We start from the raw sequence: 23,293 nt of genomic DNA on the forward strand, positions 1-23,293 counted from the left end.
AATGGAAAGACTTTGCAGCCTTTGATCGCTGTCAATGATGAGGGACTCAACAAATGGGATTGTGGTCAGTTCAGTGACATGGAGGTGCCGGACCAACTGCGTCTGATCATTCAGGACCACGAGAAGTACAGAAAGGCTGTGAGGATGATCAACAGTGTCTCTCAAAATAAAGTGCCCCCACTCTGGCTTAGAGCACTGATGCTTGTTATCGCTTCAATATTATTATTCTTTTTGACAGTTCTACTTTCATTGGCCATAGTTTTTTTGGCAATTGGTTCATTTAAAGATGTGAACACTAATCTTATGGCAGTCACTATTGTTTGTCTCTTTTGTGTTTTAGTGGGTTTTGGTTTTGATATTAGTCTTTGGAAAAAAGATCAATTGAAGTACATCGTGAGGGAAATGCAGAGAGCTGTTGGCCAGGCAAACATAATCCTCTCTGAGGAGAAAGTGTTAATGGGCTGTTGTTCCAACTCAAAAATCTATCTGGTGTACGTTTCTCTGATTGGTTGCAAACAAGAGTTTTTGGAAACCTTTTCTAAGGAGGGTTGTGCTGTGGATATGTTTCAGAGAGCCCTGGCCTTCTTCTCATCAGGTTATGCCTGCTGCCTTGCTAAAAGGCACTTTCTCTTTCCTCAGCCCAGCTCCACTGGTCACCTGGAGGGAGGAGTGTGTTTCTGTCAGTATGTCTCACAGCAGCTGAGAACAAATCAATGGGAATAGCAATGTCTACATTTGTGTCTTTACTGTAGATTACAGCTCACCCAGTCAACTCATAATGTCTGGACTAATACGAGCCACCGAGAGCCATTAAAGGCACAGCAACTTAATTCATGTTAGAAGCCTCCAATAAGACATCAGTACAGAGGCTGTCACTTTAACAAACCAGAAAGCAGAACAGTGAGGAATGCTTGACACCCATTTCCTCCTGAGTTCACTTTCATTTCTCAATCAACCACACTGTGCGATCCCTCTTTATTATATTTGCTGGAACTTACTGTATCATGAGCAGGTATGAATGTACATTTCCGTGCACTGTATGTTGTCCTTTGTGATGATATGTTTCGAGATTAAAAAGAGCAGTAGTATACTGTTGTTGTTTAGCATGAATTATTTCAGATAAGGATTCTAAACAAGTGAAGAAAAGACGTGAGAGATGTTAAAATATGATGTATTATTATTCATTGAACTATCCAGCATGAATTTGGAATTAAAAGCTTGACCTTGAACAGAAGATAAGTACATTCAAATCATATTGTGCTGATAACGTTATCATTGTTATAAATTAGTGGCAAAAAGAAACTATTTGAGTTGCAATAGTGGGGTGGCGCGGTTCCTGTGGGCTTTCCGCTCATGCTCCTGGAATAAGGAAGTAAAGAAAACTTCAGTTGTAATGATATCCACAATGCAGCCGCTGTCAGCCAGCTGCAGAAGACATGCATGATTCTGCAGAGCGCTTAAGCTCTGCTCCCACAGCTGCCAAGAGCACCGTGTGCTTGTTTACCCACAGTTTAAAGTTTGATATTGAATGTGTCGCGTGTACAAAGTGCACTAAACTCAACAAAGCACTCCGTTAAGTCCCCAGCAATAGTCCCGCCAAGTATGAAGTAGATTGGATGAGCAGTTTTCGAGAGATGCAAAGAATACACAGAAGGACGGACAGACAAAGATTCACTTGAAATCATTATTTTAGTAACAGAACTCATGTTTGCCGCAAACCTTAACTTGTTTGAGAATCATTTGTACTATTTAATATGTGGAAGTATTAGGATGACTTTGAGAAATGCTACGTGTTTTGAAATTGTCTGTATTTGTAAGTTGAATGTAGGATCTGAACAAGATATGCATGTACTACTGAAGGTTAGAAAGAGGGAATTAATAATACTTGGCTTTATGTAAAATTAAAGGTATAATATGTTGTCTCAATGTCATTTGCTGTTTGTGAACACAGCTGTCAAACTTTGCTCTTGCTAAACAAGTGGGGAAGAGTGTGCAGCGATAGTCGAGCAAGCTAGACAGGGCACTCTGTGTTGTGTTTTAATACTGAAATTCATGATTTATTCACATAGTTGCTCGTCGTTAGTTAAGTATTTTGTGTGACCCCATTTAAAGTGAGGACTATCTATGCTTTACAACGCAGTATTGAGTATGTTTCATAGTTTGCTGGCACATATTGATTATTGATCATAAGTAACTAGCTCGCTGTAACCTTTTTTGTTAGCTAGAAAGCTAGCAAGCTCGTCACTATCTAGAGGTCTTAAGACAGCCACCTCAGTTGCAAGTAGATCAATCCAGGTGATAGCTAGATACTCATAAATAATAATATGCATGTGCCAGCAAACTATAAAACATACTCAACACTCGTGCCACTGACGGGCATCGCCTCAGTTCCATCACCTGTGCGGCGTTATTTCTGAACCGGACACATGTTTACGCTCTAAAACCCGGTGTATCCCACGGTGCCGGGTCAGAAAGAACTAGGCCCAGATTATTGGATTGATCTTTTCTGACCAGGAACCCTGGGAAACACCGGGTCCTGCAGCGTGATTATGAGTATCTAGTTATCACCTGGATTGGTCTACTTACAACTCAGGTGGAGCGCGTTGTCTCAGGACCTCTCGTTAGTGACGAGCTTGCTAGCTGTCTAGCTAGCAAACAAATCACAGCTAGCTAGATACTCATCAATAATCAATATGTATGTGGCAGCAAACTATAAAAAATAAAAAGAACTATAAATTGTTGTAAAGCATAGATAGTCCCCACTTTAGATGGGGTTACACAAAATACTTAACTAATACTTAACTAATGACTACTAACTACGTAAAATAATCATGAATTGCAATATTAAAACACTTTATAAAGCACATGAGTGCATCATATAAAAATCCTAATAAATGATTTGCGATACTTAATTGGTTTGGAATATTACTTAATTTACAAATGGGGAATATATGGAGAATTTATAAATTATTAATAAAGTGTTTACTCAAGCTTTTCTAATGCTAAATATTGTGTAGTTATTATAAAGTGCTACTGTTTTTAAATATATTTAGGTCTCTTTAGGGTGTTTCAAAATCTGTAATATCCTCTTTCCAAAGAAGCACGCTGATGGACTAGCTGTGTTACATTACCTACATTTTTTTATCCTCCTTATGAAGCATGTACATTCTGCTTATAGTCCACACCGGGAACTTCAAATTCATTAAAAAAAAGCAATTTTTATTGACTTCACCTTCACCTCTAAATCATTTCAAAGTCCTTATTCAAAGTAAAATGTTCCTGAATATACTTCAGATCCCAACTTCAAATGACATCAAATAATTATGTTTAGAAAGTGTGATCACTGAGCAGTAAAATGACCTTGGAAGGTTTTTTTTAGTATTTATATACAAATGTAAAACAATGGAAAGATGAAATTTCTAAAAAAAAATACTTCTAAATCTTATTTTCTTCATACTTTAGTTTTTTCATAGACAATGGAGCCAATGAACTGCAGACTGCAGACATTCAGTCACAGCCTGCTGTCCCACTGTGTCCCACCATGAATGATGTTCCCAGACTGGGAGATGGTGAGTGTTACCATGTCTTCATTAGCTTCAGCAGCACAGATTACCAGTGGACCCACTCCCTCATCGACCAGCTGGAGTCCTGTGGCTTGCAGGTCTGTTACCATGAACGTGACTTCACTCCCGGCCGCACCGTGCTGGAAAACATGTCCGACTGCATCCAGGAGAGCCAGAAGGTCCTGCTGGTTCTCAGCCAGGAGTTTGTGAGGAGCCGCTGGTGTCTCCTGGAGGCCAACATGTCTTTGTTCAGAGACTGCCTGGAGAGGAAACCCATCGTCCCGGTGCTCCTGGAGCCAGAAGTCACCGTTCCTCTCCACCTCTGCCACCTCACCTACCTGGAGGCCGACGACCCAGACTTCAAGAACAAGCTGCTCAAGGTGCTCTGCACCCCCAACCAGCAGCTTCAAGGGTCCACTGTGGTGCCCTTCCAGCCTCCTTCTATCTACAATGGAAAGACTTTGCAGCCTTTGATCGCTGTCAATGATGAGGGACTCAACAAATGGGATTGTGGTCAGTTCAGTGACATGGAGGTGCCGGACCAACTGCGTCTGATCATTCAGGACCACGAGAAGTACAGAAAGGCTGTGAGGATGATCAACAGTGTCTCTCAAAATAAAGTGTGGTTTCGTCCACTCTGGGTTAGAGTAGTGATGTACATTACAGGCATTATATATTTTCTGATCTTGACAGTTTATTCTACATTTTTGACAGTCATAGTTGTTATTGACCCATTTTTGCACCAACGACCTTCATACCCTGTTGGAGAATTGGTAATCATTATTTCTAGTTTCTACTGTGTTCCAGTGGGGTTGTTCATTCAGATTGTTCTCTGGATGAATGGCGATGTGAAGTACATAGTGAGGGAAATGCAGAGAGCTGTCGGCCAGGCAAACATAATCCTCTATGAGGAGAAAGTGTTAATGGGCTGTCGGTCTAATTCAAAAATCTATCTGGTCTACGTTTCTCTAGACGGTTGCAAACAAGAGTTTGCAGAAACCTTTTCTGAGCAGGGTTGTGTGGAGGATATGTTTCAGAGAGCCCTGACTTTCTTCTCATCAGGTTATGCCTCCTGCCTTGCTAAAAGGCATTTTCCCTTTCCTCAGCCGAGCTCCACTGGCCACCTGGAGGGAGGAGTGTGTTTCTGTCAGTATGTCTCACAGCAGCTGAGAACAAATCAATGGGAATAGCAATAACAGTATAGACCAAAATGGGACAGCGAACTCAGTGTTACAGTTTTTTTTTTCTAAATATATAAATACATTTACATAAAATACAGATTCCCAAGTATTTAACTCCCTGTTTTACAAAACACAGACAGAATGAAAGATAAATGTGTATATTATCATTTTATACAATATTTTTTTGTGTGAATCATGTTGCTTGAATTGTTAAGTACTTCAATAGGATGATTTCTCCAAAGCTTCAAGCTGGTGACTCTTTTGTTTAAAATCTCCAAGCTCCCACTATTTCAAAGTATGAAAAACAACTAAATAAGTGATACAGATGACAATCTATTGTACCTATTCATTTCACAAGGGGACTATGATCCAATACAAGGACTAATTAAATGCATTGAATAAATCAACATTTGGATGTGCCAGAATTTTGTATCAATTAAACTACCGTAAATGCAAAAGAGGACTTTTTTTGTGTAGACAATTAAAGGTCTGTGATCAACTTTAATTGGACATCTCAGTAGCATGACAATTGTGAAAACAATTTACATTATTCGTCCACAGGATTTAATACCGCTATTAAATACATTAAAATTGAGTGGCATTTTCAATTCAGTTGTTTGACAGTTTCATGATTTTGTTCCTGGACAGATTGTCCAAATGAGTTCTTGTGTAATGAGACAGTTACCGCTTACTGAGGGCTGTGTGTTAATTCTGTGTGCTGGTGTCTCATAATAAATACATTAAGCAAAGAGCATGACCTTGTAGCTATAGTTGAAAAAAAAATCTTTAAATTGAATAGCTTATGAACTTTCAAAGCTGAACAGTTTTTGAAAATGTGACAATGGTGCCACCTCATTATTTTTTTGGAATAATTGTAATTGTCTGGTTATATGATATGGTTGATCGTGAAGCGTAATGACGCAGTATAATAGGTATGATAATATCATGGCATGCATATAGAGCTCGGCCGTGCTGAATGGCAGATGCTTTCTGGTGAGTCTGAAGCAGTTGAGTATTGATTTAACTTTTTTTTGCAGACATAAGACACTTTATTATCAAAAGATGTAGCTTTGAGATAACTCCAAACTACTAAACCTCCTTTGTTAAGTGTGAGGACTCCAGCCATTGCGATTGAGAATGTAGTTATTCAGCTGGTCAGCGGCGTTGCTGTATGATCTGGCAGATACATACATGACAGCATCATGGACATACATCTACCCCGAGCCAACTCTCAGGTAGGTTGTTGATATACATACTAAATAGCAACTGGTCTTAGAACTGACCCCAGGGGTATCCCCATTCTGCTGGGACGGAGGGTGGACTTCTTCCCATTGACGCTCACCCATTGCACTTTTTCCTACTGAGACATGATCAGAGAATAAAATATTTGGGACGTTTTGATATAAACACACTGTGTTCCATGGTATTAAATGTCTAACTGCTCCCACAGTATGGCTTTTATCCCAAAAATTAGATGGTGGCCAGATTAAAGGGCTTTTTACACAGGCAAGATTTGGAAACACTTCTCCATAAATTCATTTTCGGTAGACTCAACTGCGATGTTATCTGGATTTCCTTTGGGTTTGCGCTCAGCACGCAAGAGTGGTTCGGTGTGCAGTCCTTATTCAATGTGTTTTTCACACCGTGGCAGAGGCCTCATACTTATAACTAGTTATATAATGTTTCAGCTTGGGTCATGTCTGGGGGATTAAGACAGCCTGGGGTAAAATATTATCTTATCTGTTGCTGTTTTGACAACATTGTGTTGACATTTTCCACTGATGCCACCTTATCAGAAACAAAGACTTGTTAGAGATGTGAGCGCAGCTGTGTACCACAGAAGAAGGATCAATATTTGCTGTCCTTTACGACACTCGGTGACGGGATTCAGGATATGAAACAGAGACATGACACCGTTGCACGGCTGGGAATATCAACCAGCCCGAGATTGCATGTCAGCGAGGTGAGGCCCACTGTGCCCGAGGAGCGATGGAAATGTCCTCCCACTGCTGCACTACAACTAAAACTGAATTAGGATGGATTACGCGTACTCGTCTCGAGTAGGAAAAAGTACCTTGCTGCCATATAATCACGTGTGATTATATGTGTGCACGCGTGTTGAAAGTGTAGTCTGGCGGTGTAATTGCACACAGAAGCGGGAGTCGTAACGAGAACAATCTGTCTAATCCTGAGCAATGACTTTCATACTGATAAAGCTCAATCCTCTCCACTCCTGTCACATCTATTAAAGATTAACTCCTTCTCCGCATAGTGGTGTTTGAATGCATCCATGTGCATGTACAGCTATGCTTATTCTAACATGAAGTTATTTCCTGAAAACCACAACAGCATTACTGCATGCCAGCGGTTCTCAAACTGTGGGGCGCGACCTTCTCGTGGGGCGCGGAGATGCAGATTCTTAATTTTATTTATCTATTTTTTACTTCTTTTTTTTTTTTAAGAATCCTTTATTAAAAGTAACTGAATTTTATGAGTTTTAGAAATGAGGGAGTTTCTCAGGTGAATGGCGGATGACTGAGTGTAAAATCAAACTCGCCGCTCTGCACACCACAACTTGAGCCAGCATCCACAATACCAGGAAACCAGCCCACCGAAATAGAACGGGGCCGTGATTCATATTTTCAATTCCCACCTGTGTTCACCCTGCAATCACATGTCAAAATGGCTGCTGTGAAAAGGGCCCGTACAGAGACGTCTTTGACACAACGTCAACACTGTATGGTGATATGTATGGGCCTTTGACATGACTCAAAAGCCTTTTCCAATAACTATATTCCTGAAGAAACAGTTCTGTGACGAGTCGAAGGAAGTGAAGCGGCACACTTCACTACAGCGTGCCTATTTCTGCCTCCTCGCCATCTTGTTTGGTCCTGGAATGTCAGGACAAACATGATAAGTGGCCTCCTGAGGGAAACGTGTGCCGTCAGCTGAGACAAGAATAGGAGTCTTTCCATCCGACTTCTGTTGCGTCGGGTTGCCTGTGTCTGCAACGGAGGGGGGGGGGATTAGTGCCAACAGTGGTTATTATTGGGTTTCATTTGATTTTGGGGACGCTCACATTGAACCACTGAATACACAATAATAATACAAGTTCAATAAATTAGCCTAGAGTCATAAGGAACATTTTTTCTCCACGCGAAATCAATGACCATAGTATTGCTGCAGGTGTAAAGAGGCCACTCAGGTCAGTGTATTGACAATGTGTGTGCATCCATGTGTCAGTTCAGGTTGTGTGCTTACATTTTAAAGGTATCCATAGCATGCCGCCTCGCGCTACATAAATCTTTATGGTCATGTATAATGTGCAGTGAGATACTTGGCTCCATAATCCTCTGTTAAACCAACAGAGGTTTAAGCAAATAAAAGCTCGCCGGGCAAACCAAACCCGACCCCCTTTAAAAAATATCTCTTATCAGCAGACGACCTTGTGCAAGCCCCTGAATGAAAACCATAATGTAAAGATAAAGAGGACTTCAGTTAACTCGTGGCTAAAGGTCTGTGCATTTAGGGATCTATTCCACCTGGCAGTGACTTAATGCAGCCACTCACTCTGTAACGATCGGTTAGTTGTGACTTTAATCTCAAAGAGCGAGTGCCTTTCAGCGCTTGCCAGCTATCGACATTGCTCGTGCTCGTGCCAGACACAGAACAAGCATTCGGTCCAGCTGCGTTTGGGCAAAAAACTGAAAACCATATTGCATGTTTGATGTGCAAAGTATTTGGAGGTAGAACGCAGAAGAAAGATACAACTGAATTGGTTGTGTATGATTAGATGTGAAAAAAAGAGAAGAAAATAGAAAACAAAATGCATGAAAGTTTAAAATAAACCATGTAAATTCTATAGACCCTCATGTTGTAGAGTTGTTATTTAAAGGAATACAAGTCTGTTCAGAGAAAACGCTTAAAAGGGTCTGCTGCTGAAAAACAAAAACAGGAGGAAAGCAGCCACATGGACAGATACGGTAGGAAAAAATAAGATGTTTTGTTATAATTCTTCATCGTTTAAAAATCCCTTTTTGTTTTGTGCGTTCTCCCACAGACTCAAGTCAAGGTCCCACAGAACAGCCTGCTGCTTGGCAGGAGGTGCATCTCGTCAGCTTTCCATTGTAACCTTTGGAGTTTTCTGGAAGCTACATTCTGCAGTAATCGTCTTGGCAAGCTTGGAGTCCAACTCGGTGTGGTTAGACAGAGGGAAAGAGACCTCTTCAAACTCCCCTTGCACTCACTGAAAACCCCCCATGATACAGCAGCAGCGAGCAAAGCTGCCGCGGATCTGAATGGCAGACGCTACAAAGGAACATTCTTGATCCGCGATTCTCACGTTACCCTATTCGCGATAGTCGAGTTGTGGCGTGAGACAACGCGACACCAGGAAAGCTGCTCGGCTGAGAAGACTTGTGTGTGGTTACCAGGAACACCAACACTCTTCATCTTGACTCAGAGAGCTAGAATGTGCCTCGTATTTCACTGTCAAAAGTCCGCTGTTAAACTGTTCCACACAGAGCCATTGGAAACAGAATAGTAGAAAACACTCGGGTGGACTGGCCACCTCGTGCCGGAGGAATGAGAAAACTGATTTAGGAACAGAAAGAGTTTCTTCTTGCCTGCCGCCTGACAAATCAGTGTCTCCAGCTGGCTGACAAAAATGTGAACGTTGAGAAATGAATGGTCGGCATGTGTTTCTTTTTCACTCGTGTTTCAGATTCAAACACGTTCATTTTTTAACTCTCGTCTCAGCTTGAGTTATTTGCAAATTCATCATTTATATCATGTCCACATATTTAAAAAGGGACATTTGAACCCAATACATAGTTTTCCTCTTCCCCGTCAAAGTGCAATTCAACAATCCTGATTGTTTTTAGTTTTGGAGTTCATTCACAGACCATCGTGATTTCTGAAAAGACACATTGTTGTTGTTTCTCTGAGCGGCGCGTTACACAGTACCATTATATTTGAGAATGCAGACATATCTACAGATAATATCTCTAAGGCAACTCACACATAAAATGTAGTTTGTTAAATGGCACTGGAGCCAAAATATGTGTTCAATTGTTTGATTTTTGACCAAATAATCACGCCTGTGCCTCAGTTCAGCCTCACAGAGCTGCTAAGGAGAGTGTATACAGAGTGCTTATCCCGTAACTTATTCCTCTCAAAGAGAATGAGAGATGTTTTTCTCCTCTGAGGATAATGTGGGGTGTGATTGATGAGCAGTTTTTCCTCTGTGAACCGGATCTCTGGGTCATCCTTGACGGCCAACAGTCACCAAGAGGTGGGGGGGGGAGGGGCGGCCGATTTTCCTTTCACTGTGTCCAGTCCACCTTGCACCGCCTTGTTTACAATTTCGACTTGTTCTTCTTTGTTTTTCTGCGTTGGTAAAGCATGTCCGTGCATAAATCAGACGACATAGATTAGTCTCGTGTTTACAGGCGGGTGAAAAGTGATGCTGCGCTGCCGTGATTGGTCGGGGACATCACAGGCCGAAGAGGGTTCAGGGCGCTGTTGGATCAAGATAAAGAAAAGGCCAGTAAAGGACAGACCTGTGACACTTCTAATTCTAAACATAAAATGTGATGAAAGAGCTGAACCGGTGGAATAAAGCGCCAGAGTCACCAAAGGCCCAGTGGGAGCTCGATATGATACGACCGCCTCATATGTTGAACAGATGTACAAAGAGCCAAATGGGGGGAAAACTTCCTCAGGAGATTGTTTTTCTTTTGACTAACAAAGAAAAACGAGACTGAAGAAAAACAAACACGGTCTCTGTGTCGACACCATGTGTTTTCTGAATGTGAGACTTTGAAACTTCTGCTTTATTCAGTCAAAATAGGTGACTCCTCTCCCAAAAAAACGATGACACACCTGTCATCTAAGCTGTAGATGAATTAGTAAATATGTGCCTTACTTATGAAAGCAATGGCTCAACCTCTTTGGAAATACATGTTTCACTTTCTCGCAGCGAGGTGGTTTAGAAGATGTACACCACTCCAGTATTTCTTCATAAGGACGCAACCATTAATTGCACAATATATGAAAGTTATTGTGTTGTGTATCTCCAATTGAGACTTCTTTAAGAGATGATTGTGTAGGTTTTCTGAATGTAGAAATCATGAGAGGAACCACTTTACTGCCGGCTTTGACGCCTACCTGTTTTCTTATGGTTAGGGAGATGCATTTTGCATATTTTCTTTGTATAATGCACTCATTGTTCAAAGGTGTCTACACCATTCATACAGGGATGTGAAGGCAATGTAAAGGGTGTCAGTGAAGATATTTAAGCAACCATGGAAGCAAGCCAGAGCAGAAACAACCACTCAAGGGCAATATAAGAAGAAACGCCACAACAATATTTTTCTATTTTCATATGTGTGAACAACATATTTTTTGGACCTGCGGACAAAGTCAGAATTTAACTTTTTTCCGGAAACCTTCCCAAAATGTTTACCTTGCGCAGCTCAATTCTCGAGATGTAATGAGATGCCGCTCCAATTGCAGAGCCAAAACCATGATTTATAGGATTTAACTAAACCATACTATATTTGCACTATTGTAGAAATTATGATTTAATACAGCATTTACATGGAATGTTAAAAAAACAAACAAAGATATTAATCCGGCTTTGCAGACTCGTCCAATATTGATCTTGTTTGTTCGTTTATATGAGGTGACATCTTTCATTAAACAGACCTCAATCCTGCCGCTAGGAATTCTGGGACACAACGGTCCAGCAAATGTTTCGGAAAGTCAAAGCCAACTTTGAACATATTTCACTGTATCCAAAGCTGGATTGGTTCCATATGAGTGAAACATCGTGTGTATATATAAATACTTCCAGATGGGAATAAACACTTTAGACATTCTGTTGGTACGCAACATCAGTCCGGTATTTACCTTAGCTAGCATGGATGGCATGCGGTAGCTAACACAGTGAGTCAATCACACACAATGCTAGCGAGAAGCAAAGAGAGGGAGGAGTGTAATTGGGTGAAAGGCCAAGCTGGAGTGCTCTTATGTGACATTATCAGCAAGGTGGCCTCAAACTTAGACACGTCTATTTCTGTTTGCCCTTTAACTCTCTCTTCAGAGGAGGCTTACTCACGGACACCTTTTTGATTCTGTGCAACTTGCAAACAAAATTAAGAAGGAAGTTGAAGTATGTACAGGTAGGAGGTGCATTCTACATTTGTCAATTACATATAAATGGCTGAGGTCAGAGATCACACGATAAGACAATAAAGTAGAAACGATTGAGGCGTTCAATATGTCGAGAACAAAAACTATGACGGTTATCCCTAATTATATTGCTGCAACGTTTTGCTGTGGTGCTTTTCCCACCATTTTTGCAATCACCAGAGGTGTTTTAGCTCTTGGACTAAGCCATTGGTGATACTGAGTCTGCTCGGACGTGAGAAAACAGGAAAAAGATCATTAAATACCACTCAGTTCAGGCCTGCGCTCATGTGTTTGTGGTTCTCGTCCGAGCGACAGCGGTTGTTCGGCAGGAAGCCGCTGTGAGTCTCTCCGCTTCGCCACCAGCTCCGAATTGAGATTGAGGCTGAAATTCACTTAGTGGCAACATCTGTTCACTCTTTTGGAGTCTGGTCAAAAGAAAGATAAGATAATAGGAACTTCTATTCTTATTTCATTTCAATTGTCAAAGGTTATATCATTGTACTTCCCGCAGATGCTCAACTATAAGTGAATTGAAACCCCTCACTGGTGTCTGCATTGGTGGTACACACTAGGCTGTGTGTGTGTGTGTGTTTGTGTGTGTGTGGGCTGCATGGACCCATCTGTTGCACTATAGATAATGATTGTGAGAAAGTAAACCCAAACTAGTGGTTTGCTCCATCCCAAATCTATTTTGAGTATTAACATTTTTATTTATTTCCTAATGAATCCTTTCATATAAAAGATTGGCCAAAAATAAACTCTTACTTGCATAGATTTCACTTAAAGAAAGTTGGTAGAGTGGAGTGTACAAAGACTAGAATTTTGAAAGAATCAAATAACAATCTAAAAACATTTTTTTCTTTTAATAACTCCACTCCACCGTCAAGTTGCCTCAATGAATGGATGAGCTCAGAGTGAGGCCTGCATGCTCCCCAGAGGGTTGCTCTTATTAGCTCACAGTGTGGGGATTCAAAGAAACAGCAGTGAGAACATTGCTGTCTAACCCTCCTGATGAATGTTATGTCATGTTGATGCCTCCGAGTTTCCCATAAGCTCTGATTGCAGGACACGCATGCACACACAGGAACCACCACATGTACGCACATCTGCGCAGAAGAACACACGCGCCTTTGAAATGTCAACTCACGTAATCTATCTTCTTAAAAATAACTCATCTTCATTTAACTGTTTATATTAGAAGTAACTTTCTCATCAGAAAAGCATGAAATTTCTAACACGAGTCGTAGCCACGGGCATGATTACGACCTATGTGAGGGGGCGCATGCTGCAGAAATAATTGTCATTTTGCTTCGAAAGATCAAAGATATGTTCATTCCTCCTGTTTAAGGATGTATTTGTTCAACCGAAACCTTTTAATTATACAGCGGCGGCCGTTTCAAAATCCTTTCCTGGGAAATATAGCAATATAATATGGATTCACCCAGAAAACAACAGGATAGGACCTCAACAGATGTTCTTAAAGATAAAAGCTCAAATGAATTGACCTCCTAGCTTCACAGAAGAGTATATCACTTTCTTATCCGTCTGCTCTACTAATGAGACTGTGGGCAGTCAATCAAGATCAACTGTTGTGTTTTCCTGTAACAATAAATCAGATTTAGTGCTTGAGTTTCGCCATGTGGGCGGTGCCCTCGTGAGCTACAGTAAATCTAACATAAGATAAACATTTCAGAGAGATGGTAGTATGATATATACCGCTTAGGATTTACTGTATGAGTAATGTAAACACACTACAGTTGCATTGCTCATTCCATCTCTTTTTCTGACCACAAACATATTTTTCAAGTGGTATTAAACTATGAAATAGACACTTAACGGTCACATTTGAGATGCTGTTCTCTCCTTGAAGCCATGTTTTTCGTTCTCATGACGGCCGGCGGAGGCACGGCAGGTGCACGAAAGTGAGCGTTCATAGTGTTGACTTCCTGTGACCTTCCTGTGACCTTCATGTGACATTCCTGTCCGTTGCCGCTCCCCCCCTGCGCTGCAGTAACCCTCGCGTACGTTCTCTTGTCCGACTCACATGAACGGAGGAAGTGAAATAACTCTTGATTCAGCTACTAGTGCATTTTACAACTATAAAGGATTGAATGGTATTTTTTTGCGTGGGATCAGGTCCTAAAAGTTGTAAAAAGCCTTTTTCGATTATGTGAATAAAGGCGAGAATAAAGGAAACGCTAGTGCATATGCTCAATGCGCCCCATAACACAGAAGATCTCTGTTTTTTCATATGAATTCTATACATACATATATATATATATATAATTTTTCCGCTTCATGCGTCACTGAACTACTTTTCCAGTTATTTTCATACTGTACATCCTTGATGTACCTGAAATATTTCAGTTTGCACCAAAGTGGTATAGCAGCAGATAGACTGAGTCACGGATTGAGTCACGATGCTAGAAGTACATTTCTTAATGGAGCCTTGAGCAGGAGTCGCGCACAAGGCCAGGTTAGAGTTGCCCGAGCAACAGCCTATTTGCCCTGTTTGGCTTATTTCCGCTTTGGAGGGAGAAAAAATTAATACATTTTTGCTGTTGTGGTGCATACTGTAGTGTTACGAGTAGCTAATAATTGCTAGAGTTATATCAAAGGAAGTCACCATATCTTCCCAACTTTTACTTTCACTTTTAAAGCGAAACAATTTTGTCTGTTTTCCAAAAGAGAAGTTTACTTGTGTAGTATACTAAATATTACATGAAGACATATATCCTTATCATGATTGTGGGTTTCTTATTTTATTCTACCTCACAGTGCACAATTTTATGCCTATATTAATAATGCTTGTACATGGTATCTATATGCTTTTTTAATGTCTGAGTTTTGTCCCAGATTTGATAACCTGGGCTGAAAAAATGGGTTTCATCATCGATCACCCAAGTCATGGCAGTGTTGTGACGTGCAAATGCATCTCCAGTCCCATCTCCCATCACCTCTGGAGTCCACTGGTTCACAATCAGCCTGAACTTATTGTTGGATAATCAGGACGAATGCATCCTCATGAATGAGTCTAGAGTCCACAGAACTGTTGCATTAGAATCGATGCCTTTTAGAAAAGTCAAATATTACTGAAAAAAATAATAATGAAGTTTCCAAAAAAGGTCAACAATGTATACCATGAAACAAACGTATCAAGTGTGGTATGTTAATACATTGTGCATATCTAAAACTACATTCACAGTTCCATTACGCCTCCCTTTTTTTGTTTTTGTGTACATAATTAACACAAAATCTTTAAATGTACGGTAAAATGTCATATGGTAAACTGTTTGCATTGCAACATCCGGACACCATAAGGTGTGGAGATGACCACGCGGACGGAAACAACCGGAATATCAGACGGCGGTGCTCCTCTCGTCCAGGGTCTGCGAGTACATTGATGCTGTGTTCCTGTCCTGAGGCGTGCAGGACCTCGACCACCCGTCACAGCCTGCAAGGAGCCCTGTCGATCAACCTCAGCAGGTGCCTCCTGAACTTCTGCCCGACAAACACATACAGGATGGGGTTGAGGCAGCTGTGCGAGTAGGCGACGGCCTCCGTGACTTGTAAGGCCAATCTGATGGCTTTGCTGCTCTCGCATGCCGTGTAGATGTGCAATAGCTCCAGCGCTTTGAAGAAGGATGCAACGTTGTAGGGGACCCAGCAGCAGAAGAAAACGCCGACCACTATGACCACTAAACGGACGGCCTGCCTCTTGGACGACTGGCTGTACAGCAGCCTCCAGACGATCTGGGAGTAGCAGAAACCCATGATGAGAACTGGGACAAATAGGCCCAAAATGTTCATTTTAAAAATGCTGAAGATCCTCCAGAAGTGAGCGTTGGCTGAAGCGGTGTCATTCAAATGCACGTCCGGATATACCGGGAGGCAGAACTGAGACGTATTAGCACCAGGCTGCTGTTTGATGAAGATCAGGTCGGGGAAAGAAGCCAAGAATCCAGCCACCCAAGTCACGGCAGCTGCGATCGCTCCAAAGGACCTCGTCCGTGCTCTCATAGCGTAAACGGCGTGCACTATCGCCAAGTAGCGGTCGATGCTCATGAGACTGACGAAAAAGATCCCGCAGTAAAAGACGATATGATATATACCCAGGACCACTTTGCACATGGCGTCCCCAAACAGCCACTCGTCCCAGGCTTGGTGGGCCAGGAAGGGGAGGGTACACACCAGGAGAAGGTCGGCCGCAGCCAAGTTCAGGAGGCACACGTCGGTCATGCTGCGGATTTGCACGCCACGAGTTATGACCCAGATGACCAGGGAGTTGCCCATGAGGCCCAGCAGGAAGAAAACAGCGTAGAGGACTGGAAGGAAGGCGGCCCTGTGGTGCTCATACTGGCATATCTCATAGTCACCCTCGTGGTAGTCAAAGTAATAGCCGTCATAGTATTCTGTGGCGTTTACGCCGATGGTATCGTCGAAGGATGCTGTAGTAGACCTGGTGAAAAACAGAGTAACAGAACCAGGAAGGGAAAATGAAGGACTAGGACGATACCATTAGTTCAGTTTATTAGATCTACAACAATCTTGCTTATCTCTATGGGGTCTGCGAACAAATTTCCGTGATAAAACGACATAGAAATATGGTTCAGATGTTGCCGTGCAGTGCAGTGCTTATGTGAGCCTACGACATTTTGTAAACTCGAACAACATGACAGGCAAATTGCATCCCCCGAACTACACCCCTGAGCCCGCCCAACACTATCATCTTAAATACATAAGTTTATCAATACACAAAGGCCCACATGATGTCCTCATTGCTTCTTCACAGTCATCTGATAAACAGGCCAGTCCTGGCCAAAATAGAAAGACAGGCACCCAAATGCTTAGACAAAGACATTATTGACACTTGCTGTCCCATGACTGATCAGGAGATACTACGTTGGTGTGTAGATGCTGCCATAAGAGAAGAGTTCAATGAAAAGTCACTGGCCTTCTAACACATATTACTTATAACATAGACAATGAATACTATTATGGTTATTGGAGAGTAAATACGTTTTCTCTTCCAACATTTAATTTCAGGCACCAGAACAGTTCGTCCACATGAGTAAAGGTTTGCTTTCACAAGAGATTCGAAGAATTTCAAAAAAATCGAGCTTACATTTTTTTATCTTAAGGGCCATATTATCTCTTTATACTATATATTACCTGAGGACAATGGTGTGTCATTATATAGATAGCTGAGATTGTTCTGCAATTTATGATGTAAAACATGGGTATTTATCATATATTTAAGTGCCTTAGAAGGTTAATTTAAGAAATTAAGTCAAATTGAGAAAATTGACTAAAAATGACGTTAGGGGTTTAAGAGTTAAATGGTGAATTTAAGACATTTCGTAAAAATACAGAAAATTATCTCAGACCTTAGGAGGTAACATAGATGTAAAAAAAACTATTCTACTTGATAACATGAAGCTGTGAGGAGTACAATTGAAACTTTTAATCTTACCTCATTAAGGCTTCTATTGAAGAACTCTCACTTGTTCCTCTGAAAGCAACAATAGCAGAGACGGTTGTGTCCGCGGTCAGCTTCCTGGAAAAAAAAGACATGACCCACTTTGTGAAGGAAAAAAGAAAATAGAGGCACACACCCTGGATCAGATATCTGTGATTCAGCTGAATAAATTGTGGATTGTGGATTTTTGAGTATTATCTCTGTGCCACATAACATAACATGCATGCAAGTTCCACAGAAATCGGATGTACTGTGATTTAAAAGAAGCGAGAAAAATCCAGTTCCTCATCCAAAAACCATGCGCACGCATGCTACATTACCTTTTGCAAGAACATATAGTCCACAATATGTGCAGCCATTACAGTTGTGTGGTAGTCTTTTTTTTCTGTTTGGCCAACAAACAACAAACTAGCCGAACATTTCAGCACATATAGAACCTGCATCATTACGCAGCGTATGAAGTGTTTGATGACGAAGCTTTCTATTGGTTTCTATTGGTGTCTGAAGAGTCACGAGCACAGATGCCACAGCAGGTTGATTTTTTTTTTATCAAACATTAAGACAGTTAAAAGTAGTTTCACTCGAGTGTAAAAGTGATGAAATGATAGCTGATATTTGAAAAGATGATAATTGAGTACAAATGGGTTTGATTCCTCTCCCATGGACCCGTAGCCAGACCAGCATAGGGTGGTGTAATGCCCTGAGGCTCATCACGATACCAATCCAAATACGTAACACTATACAAATACAGGAAACGTAAGTGGAAGTAGGTCTTCCTGCTTTTTTCCTGTTGAGGTTTGAAAGTGTCAGTCAGAGTGCTACACACCTAATGGCTTTAAAAGACACAGGGACTACTCAGTTTCAAGCAAATGAATAAAATACTGGCATTGTATTGTCTATTAAACGCCATAACCCCAACTAAACCTCTTGTAATAGCGGTACCAATAATGCTATCATGTCTAGTACGACCCGGAGTTAAGCTAGGGTCAGGGTTAGTTAATTTATTTTAACCCCTGTTGAGCTTTTTATCCAATAGCAATTGTAAATTGCTCTACGTGTTGTTTGCGGTTATGCGCTCGTGTGTAGTGTTATTACAGGTACAGCCATCATGCAGTCGAGACTGACAGCTATTTCAAAACAGCCCAGAGAGCATATTACTTTTTATTCAGTAAGAGAAACGTTGTGATTATATCTAAAGCTCAAATTAATGTGACTCTTGCACCATTTTACTGATCTTAAAATGATTTGAGCAACATTTAGAGTCAGTCGGTAGCCAAACTGTACACCCGGATGACTAAACTCTTGCTTGTTAGTCAGGTGAGTCATGTGACGTGGGAGTCTGCTCTGCACACTTCTGGTCAAATACCTACAAGCTGCCAAGAAGTCCTGCAGGAAATGGATGCATTGGACAAAATGCTGTGTCAAGAAGTCACGCATGTAAAAAAAAAAAAAAGTACTTGTAACAAGAAAGAAGCAACAGATTTATATTTTCTTTATTTTACAAAAAACAAGATTGTTTTACAAGCTATACATTAACTTCAAAAATAAAGAGAAAAATAGAGAAAAGACCTGGAAAATGTTATAAAATAAAAATGTACAAATAAAAAGGTATAATATTAACACCTGAGATGTAGTGAAGCACACGTACTTTATTTAAAAAGGAAAAATTCCACCACTGTTAACATCCTATCTAATAACTATGTATAATATGTATCACTAACAACTGCTAACTTTTTTAATATCCCATTTTATGAGTAAGTTTGCAGTAAAAAATATATTTTGAGGTACTCGGAGGAAATGGTCTCGAACATCTCTATGACTCATTGGGAATGTAGGACCCATCAGGTTCAGCACGGCTATTTTTGTCTGTACAAATTATCTACGGCACGGTTTTATTTTTTAAGAGACAAATACAAGTAATTACATTCACTTTTATGTGACCTGTTCAAATGTTCAAATGATATTTTCTGCTATGTTGTTAGTTTAGAATCACTGCACAACGTTGCTATTTAAAAACACGTGAAACAAAGCCATCGTAAAATTACTTTTTCCAAAATTGTGTTAGAAACAATGCATTACAGCTCTGTGAGGTGGTTGGGAGACTGTGTGGGGAGTGGACGACATCATCCAATATCTGTGAGATGTATATGACCAGGTTAGCGGTCCGGCTTTTGTGCTTTTCTGTGTTTAGTTTTTTGTGTCTTTCACAATACTACGTCTTTTTTTTTTTTTTTATCTCTGGTGATTTATGGTGGGCACAAAGCTTTCCAACAATGTCACTTTGATTAAGATTATGGAAATATCTTGTTTTTCAGCTGAGGAAGCCTCATCATCGTCATCCTCAGAACTCAGACACAATTTCCTGGATGTCACTTTCACTGTCAAAGGACTTGGCTTAAAGGTTATTTCCAACTGAGCAAGTATGAAGAGAGAGCAATCAAAGCCCCAAGAGAAATGGATTAGAAGGTTGCTGTGCAATATTTTATCTTTGGTCACCAATGTGAACGATAAAGATTTCAGCCGTGCTAAACATTGAATGGGATCAAATTGATCTCAAGCATAACAGGAGGCTTGATAGAGTTATTGTGTCTCGCGCTATAAATCCCTGTGAATGTTTCAATATCAAACCAAGACCTTGGAAAGTTCAAAGATAAAGAGTTTGAAAGGGAACACAACTGTCAGCGAACATTTAGCTGACATGCTTTTGCGACTTGTCAGATTCCTAAAATGAATATTTACTCACTTTGTTGATAAGAATCCTAACCACGGTGCAAAACATATTTGCAGGTGCAAATTAGTAAATCGTAAAAGTCATTTCTAGGAGACAGCGTGGGCTTTTGGCATGGTGGCAGAAAAGGGCAAACCCCCCGAATGTGGAACTAAGGAGGCCTCGACTCGACCAAAGGTTTGTAGATAAAGGGTGTCAGCCTGTTTTTTACCCCCTCCTGGTGCTTTGTGTGATGCCTTTCACACAGCATGAACCAGCTGAGTGGAACATGATTGGCCCTGGGCAATTTTCGCCACGACCGACCCCATCTCCAGAAATGAAAACACTCACAGCAAGTACAAATAAATTCACAGCAACACAGGATCCACAGCACAGAAACACATTGAACTACACCTTAAATCAGTAAGGTAGCGCAGTAGTCGCACTTTAGTAGCACTTAAATGTCTCTTACTGATAGTACTTTGTAGTTTGACTTCATTGAAGAAATTGTACTTTCCTGATTCTTGTGGTTCTGAGTTTGTACTCACGGTTGAATGAACTGATTGTAAGTCGCTTTAAAGTTAGCTAAATGAAATGTAATGTGATAAAGAAACACTGAAATAGAGCCAACGGCACATTAAAAAAACTCACCGCTCGAAACGACAGATAAGAGACGACCCGTTTCAGCCATTGGTGGCTAACTGGCTAGCTATGTTCACCTTCTCTTCATGCTAGCATTTTGCGAGGCATTAGCATTATCGACGGGAACAGCGTAATCTTTTGTTATGATAAATGTGTTACCTTAAAACATTTTGCCGCACCAGCTCCAGCCGTTTTTTAAATTTAAATCTATGCTAGCAGTTAACCAAGCTTTCCTTCCACTTGTGGTTGAGTTACCTTTTAAGAAATCTTTTCCTTCTTGAGATTGGCAAAGACAAATTTACACACACTACAAAGCACTACGTTTTCTAGAGAAGATATTTAATTTTGAAAATGTAAAAATTGCAGAAATGTGATAAAGTAGGCACAGTTGAGTTGAGCCATTATCGTGTTTAAAATAGAGGAAAAACAGCAACTTCGGTGCCACAGCGCCCTCTGGTGGGCCGGTGCCCGACAGGACCCTAATGTAAACACGCAGGTGGTCGCTACCACTGCATTTTCCATAAACTTAGTCAACGCTTTAATTTTGGGACCCAAAATTAAAGGGTTGGTCAGATGGGCTGTTTAAACATCGAGCGAGCCTCAGCTCACAGGGCAATTTAATTGTCATACATCAAGGTGGCCTTGCGGCTAACCAGGTGGAGCCGGCCCATCTGGCATTTGCCAGAATTGCCAGATTGCCTTTCCGAGCCTGCAATACAAAGCTAACTGGTTTTCCTCATCGCATGACCTCGCTGTTTCCAAAGGGGAGCTTTACTCACAACAAAAGAAAAATGTAGCATGAATAAAATAAAACCAATACTCACCCACTACGCTTGGTTTGTATATATATATATATATATATATATATATATATATATATATATATATATATATATATATATATATATTTGTAGACCATAATGATCCTTTAAAGGCAAAGAAAGTGACTTCAAACAAAAGCAGCTGCTCCAAACTTTTCAATATATCATCTACGTAGGTTCGGGTTGCGTAACCTCTGTGTACTTGGTACGGATTTTCACGATTATAAAACTTGCATGTCTTGTTTACTGAAGCCCTTATTTATTATCAGCCCCGAGGCCGAAGGAGAACACGCAAACATACATATAAACTTACATAACGAATGTATTATAGGTAAAGCCTTTGCAGATTTCCTGGTGATTGTCAAAACTTCATCTATGAAGTAAACAGATAATTAAATGTTTTGTTTGACGTGACCTCTGTGGGCCTGCAGTCACCCAAGGGACAAACTGATTTATGCCTTAATGACGCAGCCAGGAGGTGTTGCTTCACAGCTTTTCTTTGATTCAGACTTTCTTTCAGCAGTTTTTCCTACAGGTGCTCCTTCTTGATGTCACAGACCGCACGGTACATTTCACAGAGGGAACACAATGTACAATCTGTTATATGATATATTATAATGCATGAAGTGTTTATGATATTAGGCAGGCTGAAGAAGGGAAGCATGCACACCGTGCAGTTTGGTAAGAGCGGACATTCCTCTCAGAGAGAAGATTACAGGCAGTGACATTAATGTGTAGAAGCCCCTGAGACGTTCAGTTCAGCTTTTGGAAACTTGCAGCAGAGCACATGTTGATCTGTTGAAAGAATGAGCAAAAAAGTGAGGTTTCTATTCAACTGCATATATAATTAAAATATGTAACAAAGATATTTTAATGAAGCTCTCCAACAAAGAAGGAAAAAAAAGACACAATGAAAGAAGAAGCTCCTCCACAAGATTATCTATCCTCAAGGGTAATAAAAAAAAAACGCTGCCACAGAGTCTGAGGACCTCTTACAGAACCTTAAGCCCGTGAGTAAAGGGGAAACATCACGGAAATGATTCAGACTGACTGCCCCGGCTACTGGAGACACAGCATGCGTTCCCATGATTCCCGGCCCCAGACACACCGTCCGCAGTTGAGGATGATGAACAGAGTCTTCATGTCCTGAGATTGATGAGACAATCTAAGCCCGGAGCTTTAATAACAGCACAGGACGTCTCCAGTGATCATCTTCAGAAGACAGGAGGACGGGATGAACGCGGTTCAGTCCGGTGTGAAGGGAGACATCCGTCCTCCAAGCCCCAGGACTAAACCAAATTGGAGGGAAAAGGGAGGGGGAGGGGGGTATTGAGGGCCCCTCATGGGGGGGGGGTGGGCTGGTTCGCTTGTCGACAGAAGCCTCAAGGCTTCGGAGACTTCCCTGGTTGTGGTTCTGATGCGGAGATTAACAGAGACTGGGATAATTGAGAAAACTTAATTATGTCACTAAGCCAGTTCAAGTAAAGAGGCCCCAGTTTGCACTATGCTGACGATGAGGGCCATCGGAAATGAAGGAAAAAGGCGGTCTGGACAGTGACTTGCAATAAAGATAAGTACCGTCCCCTATCAGCACATGGATCAGATGAGCTTAATAGCTGCCGGATACCCACAGCTAGTTGGCAATCAATGTGCTTTCGCAATGGAAACTGCAATAAGCAATTCACATTGTTAGAGGTCACTGAAGC

The 23,293-nt window shown here is 41.1% G+C and overlaps 2 protein-coding genes across 2 annotated transcripts; one reads left to right on the forward strand and one right to left on the reverse strand.

Moving 5' to 3' along the window:
* The first annotated feature begins 728 nt into the window (after nucleotides 1-728).
* LOC137804412 (uncharacterized) lies at nucleotides 729-5,213 on the forward strand. The gene is made up of 2 exons (XM_068603620.1): nucleotides 729-1,012; nucleotides 3,463-5,213. The coding sequence occupies exons 1-2, from the start codon at nucleotides 1,005-1,007 to the stop codon at nucleotides 4,751-4,753; spliced, it is 1,299 nt and encodes a 432-aa protein (XP_068459721.1). The 5' UTR covers nucleotides 729-1,004; the 3' UTR covers nucleotides 4,754-5,213.
* Nucleotides 5,214-15,385: 10,172 nt separating this feature from the next.
* Nucleotides 15,386-17,436, reverse strand: LOC137804426 (C-C chemokine receptor type 3-like). The gene is made up of 2 exons (XM_068603643.1): nucleotides 17,412-17,436; nucleotides 15,386-16,397 (listed from the first exon to the last, which is right to left on the reverse strand). The coding sequence occupies exons 1-2, from the start codon at nucleotides 17,414-17,416 to the stop codon at nucleotides 15,386-15,388; spliced, it is 1,017 nt and encodes a 338-aa protein (XP_068459744.1). The 5' UTR covers nucleotides 17,417-17,436.
* Nucleotides 17,437-23,293: the final 5,857 nt, after the last annotated feature.

Source organism: Clinocottus analis, unplaced genomic scaffold (assembly GCF_023055335.1).
Source record: "Clinocottus analis isolate CAN_PGR_092001 unplaced genomic scaffold, fCliAna1.0.p SCAF_6, whole genome shotgun sequence".
Lineage (NCBI taxonomy): Eukaryota > Metazoa > Chordata > Actinopteri > Perciformes > Cottidae > Clinocottus > Clinocottus analis.